Genomic DNA, 12,531 nt, shown 5'->3' with positions numbered 1-12,531 from the left:
ACAGAGTCTCATTCTGTCACCCAGGCTGGAGTGCAGTGGCACTATCATGGCTCCCAGGCTCCGGCGGTCCTCCCACCTCAGCCACCTGAGTAGCTGGGACTTCAGGCATGCACCAACATGCCTGGCTAATTTTTGAAATTTTTTTGTAGAGATGAGGTGTCACTATGTTGCCCAGGCTGGTTGGGAACTCCTGAGCTCAAGCCATCATGCCTGGGCCTCCCAAAGTGCTAGGATCACTCATCACCAAGGGAATGGCCCACTTCATTCATGAGAGATCTGCCCCCCATTGATCCAAACACCTCTCACCAGGCCCCACCTCTGACATTGAGGATTACATTTCAACATGAGGTTTAGGTGGGGACACATATTCAAATTACATCAGAGGTAAAGAAGAATTTGGGAAGATGAATATAAGTTCAGTTTTGTACATTCCGTCAGTGGCTATTCAAGTGTAGGTGTTGAAATTCAGGGTCTGTGACCTGTGAGACTCTTCAATGAGCAGTCCAGGTTTTGTTTGTTTGTTTGTTTTTGAGAGTCTCACTCTGTCGCCCACGCTGGAGTGCAGTGGCGCAATCTTGGCTCACTGCAAGCTCCGCCTTCCGGGTTCACGCCATTCTCCTGCCTCAACCTCCCGAGTAGCTGGGACTACAGGTGCCCGCCACCACGCCCGGCTAATTTTTTGTATTTTTAGTAGAGATGGGGTTTCACCGTGTTAGCCAGGATGGTCTCGATCTCCTGACCTTGTGATCTGCCCGCCTCGGCCTCCCAAAGTGCTGGGATTACAGGCTTGAGCCACCGCTCCCAGCCGAGCAGCCCAGGTTTTAAAATCCTCTGCAATTTTCTACAAATGTCCTGTATTCTAATTTTATTCTAAGAACTTGTTATGTGGTAAATAACCCCCAGTAGAGATGTAAATCAAGTTATTGTGATTGAAAGTCTTCAGTCTTAGTAATTGGTTTCATTGGTAAGTTTCTCAGAGAAATGGCTTCCTCCTAGTTAGGATTTTTGTGGCTTTTTTTTTTTTTTCTCTCTCTTAAAACAGGGTCACTCAGGCTGCAGTGCAGTGACACAATCTCAGCTTACTGCAGCCTCAACCTCCTGGGCCCAAGTGATCTTCTCACCTCAGCCTCCCAAGTAGCTGGGACTGCAGGTGCTTGCCATCGTACCTAACTAGTTTTTGTGTTTTTTGTAGAGAGTTTTTGTGTTTTTTGTAGGCCATGTTGCCTAGGCTGGTCTCAAACTCCTGGGCTCAGGTGATCCATGTGCGTTAGCCTCCCACAGTGGTGGGATCACAGGCGTGAGCCAGCGTGCCCAGCTGGGTTTTTCTATTCATTTAGTACTGTAGGATTCCTTTTGGTTTTTCTTCCATTCAGTGTTACTCTGAATAGCTTCTCTTTTCTCTCTCCTTTCCGTAAATCTGAAAAGGATTGTTTTTAGTGTGATTGTTACATTCCTCCTTTTTACGTGTTCTCATTGGTATTCTTTCCAACTTTGTAAAATAATTTTATTAACTTTTCTCCACTAGGCTCTCAATAAACAAGACTGGGTAGATGGTGAGCCCACAGAAGCCGAGAAGGATTTTTGGGAACTTGCATCCCTTGACTGTTACAACCACCTTGCTGAGTGGAAATCACTTGAATACTGTTCTACAGCCAGTGTAGACAGTGAGAACCCCCCAGACCTAAATAAAATCTGGAGTGAACCATTTTATCAGGTGGGTAAAATTATTTTTAAGTGATTGAAATAATTATTTTAGATAGGTGTTTTCTACTTAACAAAATTGTTTAAAACGTTTCAAAAACAGGTAGTACTTGTGAAGCACTAGGGAATTGCATGACCTGAGTCCACCTACAAACCCCATAGTATTGTTAAATCTCTTATCACTTTTAGCTAATCATCTTTTCAAAGTGAAGGCAATGCATTTTAAAATAAATATTAACATTCCTAGTATGACTACATAGCATATTTCCTGTTGTCTCGTATATTACAAGAAGTCGCCCCGGATCACTGGCTAAACACAGGCCTCCTAGCTCCTGTGACAAGAGGCTCTCCGCTTTTCTCCACACCATACCTGTCCTGACTGTGCTTGTAAATTCCTCAGTTTGTACGTAACATCCAAATCATCTTCCAGCCAAAAGTAGTTCCCATTTTTTGTAGAACGTGTTCCTATATATTTTATGGTTACAAAACAAGCTATTTTAGATGAATTTGTTTTAAAAATTGGAGGTTACTGTTTCAGACATCAAACATCATCGCTTTGACTTTAAATCTTGACCTGTGAAAGTATAGCAAAGAATATAATAGAAATAAAATAATTAGACATACTCAAATTGGCTTTCTGTGTAGTTACAAGTATATTTTTATGTTCCTTAGGAAACATATCTACCTTACATGATCCGCAGCAAGCTGAAGCTGCTGCTCCAGGGAGAGGCTGACCAGTCCCTGCTGACATTTATTGACAAAGCTATGCACGGGGAGCTCCAGAAGGCAATTCTAGAGCTTCATTACAGTCAAGAGCTGAGTCTGCTTTACCTCCTGCAAGATGATGTTGACAGAGCCAAATATTACATTCAAAATGGCATTCAGAGTTTTATGCAGGTAATACTATATATTATATATATATGCTTGTATATATATAGTGTATATATATATTATAATGTGGATCTATCTGAAATATACTATTTTTAGGATATTTTTAAAACTCAGTAAACTCATGAAAAAAATCAACAAAAATTTTCAAGTACTATTTTCATACCACCTATTTCCTTCTTTCTGTTCTTCCAGTAATGCTGTTCATTCTGTCCTTTATCTTAATGCCTTTTTAAATCTTTTTTTTCTATTTTAGAAAGGTTTCATTTTTTTTCCTTTTTGTTACCTTTCTCATACTCTTAAAGAACACTTGAGAGTAGGGTGTTTTTTTGTTTGTTTGTTTGTTTGTTTGTTTGTTTGTTTTTTGAGACCAAGTTTCTCTTTTGTCGCCTAGACAGTGGAGTGCAATGGCGCAATCTGGTTCAAGTGATTCTCCTGCCTCAGCCTCCTGGGTAGCTGGGATTACAGACCCTCGGCTAATTTTAGTATTTTTAGTAGAGACGAGGTTTAACCATGTTGGCCAGGCTGGTCTTGAACTCCTGACGTCAGGTGATTCACCTGCCTCAGTCTCCCAAAGTGCTGGGATTACAGACGTGAGCCAACGCTCCTGGCCAAGAGTAGACTTTTCTATTTGGGGTAGCGGAATGGAAGTTTGGTTGCTTTGTAGAGAAGAGCAGGGTTTGATCTTTCCTGATTGTTTGCTGCCACTCTTTCTTTCCTTTTTGCTTTTCTGCGAATCTTTTCCTGACAGTTGTTTGTTTGTAAGTGAATGTCTTGTATAAAGTTTATTAATAACATTTAGTATAGGTTAGTGACATTTAGCATAGAAGCATATTCATTCATTGTTTTCATTTTTATTTAATGTGTTGAAGCTGATTAGCACTCTTGAGGAAGTTTATCAAAAAAAGAATTGGCTTCTGTAGTCAGCAGTTTTACATTATAGGATGTTAGGATTGTTAAAACTTGGTGGCAAGTCGAGGCAGTGATAGCCTGGTGATATCAGTTTTATTGATTTCATTGAGCCAAAATGTTATTGAAACCTTAAATTTTTTTTAAAAATTTAAACTATTTGTTAACTGTGTCTGTGATCTAATTATTAACCATTCTGAGGCATATTTGTAGAATAATTGCTACATTTCATAATTTAGAGTACTGTTAAAAACTTAAAGTCACAGCTTGATTGATTTATAACATGGCATTTGTAAATGCCCTTTTTTTTTTTTTTTTTTTAAGAATTATTCTAGTATTGATGTCCTCTTACACCAAAGTAGACTCACCAAATTGCAGTCTGTACAGGCTTTAACAGAAATTCAGGAGTTCATCGGCTTTATAAGCAAACAAGGTAATTTTTTTCAGCTGTCTTTTTTTTTCATTTCTAATTGTGGAAGAGTTTTAGCATCTAAATTATTTTCTGCTTAGTGAAAGTGCATGTTTCTTAATGTATGGGTTGGAAACTCCATCGAATTTCCTCTACAAATACCTATTTTCAGATCATTGAAATAAATGTTTAAAATGGTCAGGCAGAGTTCTAGGCATCAGGGCTGCAAAGTGAAAGAAAACATGTTGTTTACCTTAATGAAGCTTTTGGAGTAGCGGGGTGACTCCAGAGGATACCTGCCCACAAGGATGGTGGGGCCCACCCTGGCCTGAGAGGGTGCAGGACTCCTGGAGGAGGGTCCTGAGCAGTGGGGAAGAGGCAGGGGCTTGCAGACAGAAAGCTGTGGTGCCCCTGAGGTGCACGCTGAGGGCTCTGGGTGCCCTGGCTTGAAGGGAGGGCAGGAAGGCTGCGGGCAGCAGGGCCCACATCAGGAAGGCCTTTGTATCGCTGATGAGTGGGTTTTATCCCAGTGCCTATGGGAGGCCACCCAAGAGTCTAAGGGGAAGAGTACATCTTTGCAAAGGTAAAATGTTTTGTTTGTTAATCTGAATTTCATTTTTGTCCTAAATAATTAAAAATAATTACAAAAGATGCTTTCAGAATACTGATAAAAACTGATATTTATGTCTACCTAGTTATTTTCTATTTTAATTTTGGAAAATTATTTTTCAAGTACATATTAATCATATTAATGACGTATCATTTATTAAGTGCATTCTACTTTCAGGAGCTATGTTAATCTCTTTATCAATATTACCTAGTCTTTTTTTTTTTTTTTTTTTTTGAGACGGAGTCTCACTCTGTTTCGCAGGCTGGAGTGCAGTGGCGGGATCTCGGCTCACTGCAAGCTCTGCCTCCCGGGTTCATGCCATTCTCCTGCCTCAGCCTCCCGAGTAGCTGGGACTATAGGCGCCCGCCACCATGCCTGGCTAATTTTTTGTATTTTTAGTAGAAATGGGGTTTCACCATGTTAGCCAGGATTGTCTCGATCTCCTGACCTCGTGATCCGCCCGCCTCGGCCTCCCAAAGTGCTGGGGTACAGGCATGAGCCACCGTGCCTGGCCAATATTACCTAGTCTTTATAACAACTTTATGAGATGGATTTTTTTCTCCTCATTTTTTAGAGGCTTATAGAGATTGAATGACTTGCCTAAGCTAATAAGTGAAAGATTTTAATTTTGAACCCAGGACTGTCTCATCTAAGCTTGTGTTCCTGACTGCTGTTTTCCCCCAACAGAAAGAAAAACACATTAACAATGTGAATTTTCAGTTTTGTGAAGATTATTATGAATCTCTTTGCTGAGACCTTTGAGGCCAGAATGTTTTGGACACTAGAAATATTACCTGTGTACATGCCAGGGGCTAGGGCAGTATTCTGTAACTCTACAGCTTAAGTTATGAATATTCACATTGATGCCATAAACAAAGACTAAGTAGCCCTATACCAATGAAGATCAGATTTTTTTTTGCCAAGAAAATTTGCTGCAACCCCATGAAAATCTTTTTAGTTATCAATGCTTTTTAGATTTTGATATTACAGATGGACTGTAGACCTGTAATAAATGTAAGAAGAATTTGTGCATGTTTATTTCTCCATCTTTATTCTCTGTCCTTAAGCAATTGAGTTTAAATGTCAGAATATATTAAATTTAGTATGGTAACTTTGTGTTCCTTTTGTGAAAGAAAGGACTTTTTTGTAATTTGGGCAGGAAGTTTGAATTTTCTATTTACTGATAATGACCTTTGTCATTTGATCTTATAATTGAGCTGTGTGTATAGTCACCCTCTAATACTATTTTTAGGCAATTTATCATCTCAAGTTCCCCTTAAGAGACTTCTGAACACCTGGACAAACAGATATCCAGATGCTAAAATGGACCCAATGAACATCTGGGATGACATAATCACAAATCGGTAAGACGTGGTCCCTTTCAGTCAAATGTGGATTGTTTTTTGAAATTGTTGGAATGGTTTTTCTTCCAAACCATGGTTTAGAGAAATGTGGGATTTGAGCCTAGCACAGCTGTTTTCCATCCTTCCTGTCTCCCATGTAAGTAGTTCCGATAGAGCTCTCTGTGTCTGCAGTGTCCTCTTTCCCGCTTGCCCTGTGGGGACGCTGCTGTCGGGAGGTGCTTGTGGCTGATCCTGAACCTGCACCTCCAGGAAGGGAGACAGGGTCAGTGTGCATTTGCTTCTCTCACAACGGAATGTTAAGTAGTTAGATGACAACAAAGAAGACGACTACATAATGATTTTTATTATCCTATTTTTTATAACTAGGATTTTTGACATTCTTGCCTCCTACCTCCCAACTCCATTACACAGTCATGTGTCACTTTCCCAGGTCTCAGGTCATTTTCATGTCCTCATCTTCTCCATCCTGTAACTACCCTGTGGAATCCATAGGGCAGGTACTAACCATGTAATAAAATCAGAGAGGTTTATTGCACACAAATGTGTGTAGAAAATAGGACTTAAGGACTCTGACCCCAAGTGTCATGGTCTCCCATTATTTCCTCCACTACTACTTTTTTTTTTTTTTTTAACTTTTTATTTTGAGATGAGTTCTTGTGGAAAAGTTGCAAGAAAAGTAGTACTCTCCTGGGTGCTTTAACCCAGATTCACTGATTTTTTAAATAACATTTTAAACATTTTTCCATGTTAGTATTTGTATTTTTTTCTTTTCTACCAGACCCTACATATTATTTATTTTCTGAACCGGTTGTGAGTGTAAGCTGGATACATCCCTTTGCCTCGTTATAGATCAGTGTTCATTTCTTAAGAAAAAGAATTTTTTTTTATGTAACTACTGTTCAGTGATGAACCTCGGTGCTTTCATTTTTCCTCTACAGCCCAATTTCAGTTTTGTTAATTGTCCCAGTAATGTCCTTTGTGGCATTTTCTCTACCTCTACGACAAGATCAGTACAGAATGATGGACTCCATTTATCTGATGTGTCTTTTTAGTCTCCTGAAAGGCTTTGTGTGTCCTAATACTGCCACTTTTGAGGAATGTTCGTCTGTTTGGGTTTGTCTTACGTTTCCTCATGGTGGGACTCAGGTGATCTGTCTCTGGCCAGAATACTTCTCAGGCTAGCAAATCACACGTGGGGCACAGTGTCCATCTGCCTTTTACTGGTGATAATTTTTTTTTTTTTTTTTTGATGCAGTCTTTTTGCCCAGGCTGGAGTACGGTGGCACAATCTCAGCTCACTGCAACCTCCGCCTCCCGGGTTCAAGCAATTCTCCTGCCTCAACCCCCCAAGTAGCTGGGATTACAGGCACGCACTACCATGTCCGGCTAAATTTTGTATTTTTAGTAGAGATGGGGTTTCACCATGTTGGCCAAGCTGGTCTTGAACTCCTGACCTCAAGTGATCCTCAAGTGAGCCTTGGCCTCCCAAAGTAATGGGATTACAGGCATTACCTACCATGCCCAGCCTGGTGATAATAATTTTGATTGTTTGGTCTCTCCACTGTATAATGCCATTTTTTTGTTTTTCTTTTGCAACTAACAAATAAATGTAGGAGCTGCTTTGAGACATACAAATGTCCTGCTTCTCCTAAGACTTATCCCTCTGTATTTCACGTTTGTGGATGACTCCTGGCCCAAACCAGTGTTGACAATAATGGTTGCAAAATTATAATTTCCAACTCTACCATTCATTTATATTAGTCTACATCTTATTGTAAGCAGGCACCCTCCCTTCTGTTTACTTACTTATTTACTTTTTGAAGATTATCAATAAAGACTCAGGGATTCAAATTTTATTTAGTGGGATATAACCTATACTGTCCTTATTTATTTTGTGTTCAATTATCTCAGATTTGGCCAACAGGCTCCCCTTTAAGCTGACAAATCAGGCTCATCTTACCTGTCTTCTCCTGTTTTCTTTTAGAAATGTTATGGTTTTAGGTCTTACATTGAGGTCTCTGATGCACTGGAAGAAAATTTTTGTAAATGGCGTGAGGTAGGGGTAGGTGTTTACTTTTTCCATATAGATATCTATCTAGCCGCATTTGTTCAAAAGTCTTTCATAATTGAGTCACCTTGGCAATTTTTTTGAAACTCAATTGACCACGTATGTGTGGGTCTATTTCTGGATGCTCTATTGTAGCCCTTGCTTTGTGTTTTTTTCACAATAGCAAACTGCCTTCATTTATATCACTTTATAGTACGTTTTGAAGTCAGACAGGATGAGTTCTCGAACTTTTCTTTTTTTTGAGACAGGGTCTTACTCTGTCACCCGATAATGGCTCATTGCAGTCTCAGTCTCCCAGGTTTAAGCAGTTCTCCCACTTCAGCCTCTCAAGTAGCTGGAACCACAGGCGTGCGCCACCATGCCTGGCTAATTTTTTTGTCTTTTTTTGTGGAGACAGGGTTTCACTATGTTGCCCAGGATGGTATGTAACTCCTGGGCTCAAGCAACACGCCTCCCAATGTGTTGGGATTACAGGCATGAACCATGGCACCTGGCTCAACTTTCTTTATGAAAACTACTTTATTTTAGTTGATTTGCATTTCTATTTACATTTTTAGAATCTGCTTGTCAATTTGTATAAAGAAAAACTGCTGAGATTTTGATTGGGACTGTATTGACTATAGTTTAATTTGGGGAGTTGCTATCTTAACAATATAGGGTTATCGAGTTCATTAATATGGCATATCTCTGTTAATTTAGATATCTTTAATTTCAGTGATTTGTATTTTTTCAGTATGGAGATCTTGGATGTCTTTTGTGATTTATTCCTAAGTATTTTATGTTTTTTGGCACTGTTATAAATGGATTTATTTTTAAAATTGTATTATTTTCCAATTATTTGCTGCTAATGTAATTGCTTTTTATATATTAACTTTGTATCTTTGCTAACATGGTAGTTTTAGTTCTTGTTTTGCAGGTTCTCTGGGATTTTCTATCATATCATCTGCCGATAGAGCCACCTTTCTTTCTTTCTGAACTTTATGCCATTTATTTCATTTTCCTGCTTTGTTAAAACCATGAGGACCTCAAGTACAATCTTGAATATACGTGCTAAAATGAGCATCTTAGTTTTATTCCTGATGTTAGAGAAGATAGTTCACTCACTCAGCTTTAAAAAATAATTTTTTTGTAAATGCCTTTTATCAGATTGAGGAAATTCCCTTCTATTCCAGGTTTTCTGAGAGTTTTGTTTTATCATGAATGAATGTCGAATTTTATCAAACACTTTTTCTGCAACAGCTTAATCATATTGTTTTTCTCCTTTATTGTGTTTATGAAGTATTACTTTGATGCTTTTTAAATATGAAGCCAATCTTGCATTCTTAGGGTAAACCCAATATGGTCATGATGATCCCTTAAGGATTTTAGCATCTACATCCAAGTGGGATATTGGTGTGTAATTTTCTTTTTTGTAATATCTTCATCAGGTTTTGGTATTAGGGTTATCATGGCCTCATAAGATGAGTAAGGCATGTTCCCCTCTCTATTTTAAAAAAAGTTTATGGCCAGGCGTGGTGGCTCATGCCTCTAATTCCAGCACTTTGGGAGGCCAAGGTGGGCGGATCACCTGAGGTCAGGAGTTCAAGACCAGCCTGACAAACATGGACAAAACCTGTCTCTACTAAAAATATAAAATTAGCCGAGCATGGTGGCGCATGCCTGTAATCCTAGCTACTCGGAGGCTGAGGCAGGAGAATCGCTTGAACCCGGGAGGCAGAGGTTGCGGTGAGGCAAGATCGTACCATTGCACTCCAGCCTGGGCAACAAGAGCAAAACTCCGTCTCCAAAGGAAAAAAAAAATTATATAAGATCCTCATTATTTCATACTTGAATATTTGATAGGATTTACCAGTGAAACCTATCCTATTTGGGCATGGGTTTTCCCTTGGGGAAGATTTTTGATAATGTATATAATTTCCTTAGTCAATACTGATAGAGAATTTAAACTTTCTATTTCTGGCTGGGCATGGTGGCTTACGCCTGTAATCCCAGCACTTTAGGAGGCCGAGGTGGGTGGATCATTTGAGGTCAGGAGTTGGAGACCAGCTTGGCCAATATGGTGAAGCCCTGCCTCTACTAAAAATACAAAAATTAGCTGAATGTGGTGGTGGGCACCTGTAGTCCCAGCTACTCAGGAGGCTGAGGTAGCAGAATCACTTGAACCCAGGAGGTGGAGGTTGCAGTGAGCAGAGATCGTGCCATTGCATTCCAGCCTGGGAGACAGAGCAAGATTCTGTCTCAAAATAAATAAATAAATAAATAAATAAATAAATAAGTAAGTAAATAAATAAATAAATATAAAATTCTATTTTTGTGTCATTTTTGTTAAATTGTATTTTTCAATCACATTGACCATTTTCTTTTTAAATTTCTGCCTTCTTTATTTGTTTTTTAAAGTAAATTTGTCCATTTCATCAAAGTCATCAAATTATTGGTATAATGTTCACATTATTCTCATCCTTTTTATTATTTGTAGTGTCTGTGGAGGGAACCCCCTTTTTCATTCCAGATATTGGTTATTTGTGTTCTCTTTTTTAACACTTGATTCATCTGGGTAAAGGTTTGTGTCAGTTTTGCTTTTTCAAAGGATCAGTTTTTGACTTTGTTAATTTTCTTTATTATTTGTCTGTTTTCTATTTAATTGATTTCTAGTATCGTCTTTACTATTTTTTTCTTTTCCTCTTACCTTATATTTGCTTTTCTTTTTCTAGTTTCTTTAGGTGGAAACTGTTGATTTTATACCTTTTCTTCCTTCTAATATAAGCATTTAAAGTTATTTGTGTCCCTGTAAAGTACTGCTTTAGCTGCATTCTGCAAATTTTGGTATGTCATTCAGTTCAACATATTTTTCTAACTCTCATGTGACTTGATCCATTAAATATTTAAGTGTTTTAATTTCCAAATACCTGGGTTTTCTGGCTATCTTAGTGATTTCTAAATTCCACTGTGGTCAGAAAACACCCTCTGTATGATTTTGATCCTTTTAAATTTTATTGAGACTTCTTTTATGTGCCAACATATGGTCTGTTTTAGTAAATACCTATGTAAACTTGAAAATTTTTGTATATTCTGCAGTTCCTGGGTATCAGGTTTTATAAATTTCAATGAGATCAAGGTAGTCAGGGATACTTTTCAGATCTTCCATGTCTTTACTGCTTGTTTGTGTAGTTCCATCACTGCTGAGAAAAGGATGTCAAAATGTCTGTTTCTCCCTTTACTTCTGTGTATTTTTACATACTGTATTTTGATTCTGTTATTAGGCACATACATATGGATAACTGCTGTCTTCCTAATGAAATTATTTTTATTATACATTAAGTTCTGGGATACATGTGCAGAATGTGCAGGTTTGTTACATAGGTATACACATGCCACGGTGGAAATACTTTTTTTTTGTGATGGAATTTTGCTCTAGTTGCCCAGGCTGGAGTGCAGTGGCATGATCTTGGCTCACTGCAACCTGCATCACCCAGGTTCAAGCCATTCTCCTGCGTCAGCCTCCCGAGTAGCCGGGTTTACAGGCATGTGCCACCACGCCCAGCTAATTTTGTATTTTTAGTAGAGACAGGGTTTCGCCATGTTGGTCAGGCTGGTCTCGAACTCCTGACCTTAGGTGATCCACCCACCTCGGCCTTCCAAAGTGCTGGGATTACAGGCGTGAACCACCATGCCCTGCCAAAATACTCCTTTTATCATTATGAAGTAATGATATGTTGATGTGTGTGTGGATGGATTTCATGTGTGTTTATCTATGAAGTAACATATAATGAAAACACCACTAGATAACACTGTACTTTCAACAGTCATACATATTCTAAAGAACATATGTGGTTTTCCTCACATATTCTTTAGAACATAAGTATGTGTTCTTTATTATACTTACCACACTGTACTCATCATTTATTCCTAAGACCCAAGTTTTTCTCTTGTGTCATTTTCCTTTAGCCTAAAAATCTTCGTTTAGCAGTTCTTGTAATGCAGGTCTACTTGTGATGAACTCTTGTTAGTTTTTTCCTTCTCTGAAGATATCTTTATTTCTCTGTCATTCCTGAAGGACACTTTCTCAGAATGTATAATCTGGGTAGATTCTCCCTGCCCCTTGTAGTATCTTTTGGCTGCTGTGTCTCTGAAGATAATGTCCTCGTTATTCCCATTGTTGTGGCCCACATGTAATGTGTCATATTTTTCTGGCTGCATTCAAGATTTTTTTTCTTTATCATTGGTTATCAGCAGTTTGATTATGATGTGTCTAGGCCTGGTTCTCTTTGAATTTATCCCATCTGAAGTTCACTTACCTTCTTGAATCTGTACCTTTTTGTCACCAGATTTGGGGAGTTTTCAGTCATTGTGTTTCTTCAAATGCTTTTTGTCCAAATTTCTCTTGGTCTCTTTGTGGGAATGCAGTTACACATACATCATGCCTTTTGACATTGTTCCATAGGTCCCTGACTCTGTTCATTTTTATTGTCTTTTTTGTTGTTTATTCATCAGATTAGATCATTTCTATTGATTTGTCTTCAATTTTACTGTTATTTTCTTTTGTCTTATTTGTTCTTCTAGTAAGTCTGTCTAGTGACTGTTT

At 38.5% G+C, this 12,531-nt stretch overlaps 1 protein-coding gene across 4 annotated transcripts in view; it reads left to right on the top strand.

Moving 5' to 3' along the window:
- Nucleotides 1–12,531, top strand: part of PRKDC (protein kinase, DNA-activated, catalytic subunit) — a 186,397-nt gene that overhangs the window by 136,222 nt on the left and 37,644 nt on the right. For all 4 annotated transcript variants that reach the window (XM_055116536.2, XM_055116534.2, XM_055116535.2 and 1 more), the window contains exons 65-68: nucleotides 1,526–1,714; nucleotides 2,374–2,598; nucleotides 3,823–3,931; nucleotides 5,770–5,881. In XM_055116536.2, the coding sequence (XP_054972511.2) occupies nucleotides 1,526–1,714; nucleotides 2,374–2,598; nucleotides 3,823–3,931; nucleotides 5,770–5,881 (635 nt within the window). The remainder of the gene's footprint in view (nucleotides 1–1,525; nucleotides 1,715–2,373; nucleotides 2,599–3,822; nucleotides 3,932–5,769; nucleotides 5,882–12,531) is intronic.

This window comes from Pan paniscus, chromosome 7 (genome assembly GCF_029289425.2).
Source record: "Pan paniscus chromosome 7, NHGRI_mPanPan1-v2.0_pri, whole genome shotgun sequence".
Taxonomy (NCBI): domain Eukaryota; kingdom Metazoa; phylum Chordata; class Mammalia; order Primates; family Hominidae; genus Pan; species Pan paniscus.
This window is presented reverse-complemented; position numbering and strand designations above follow the sequence as displayed.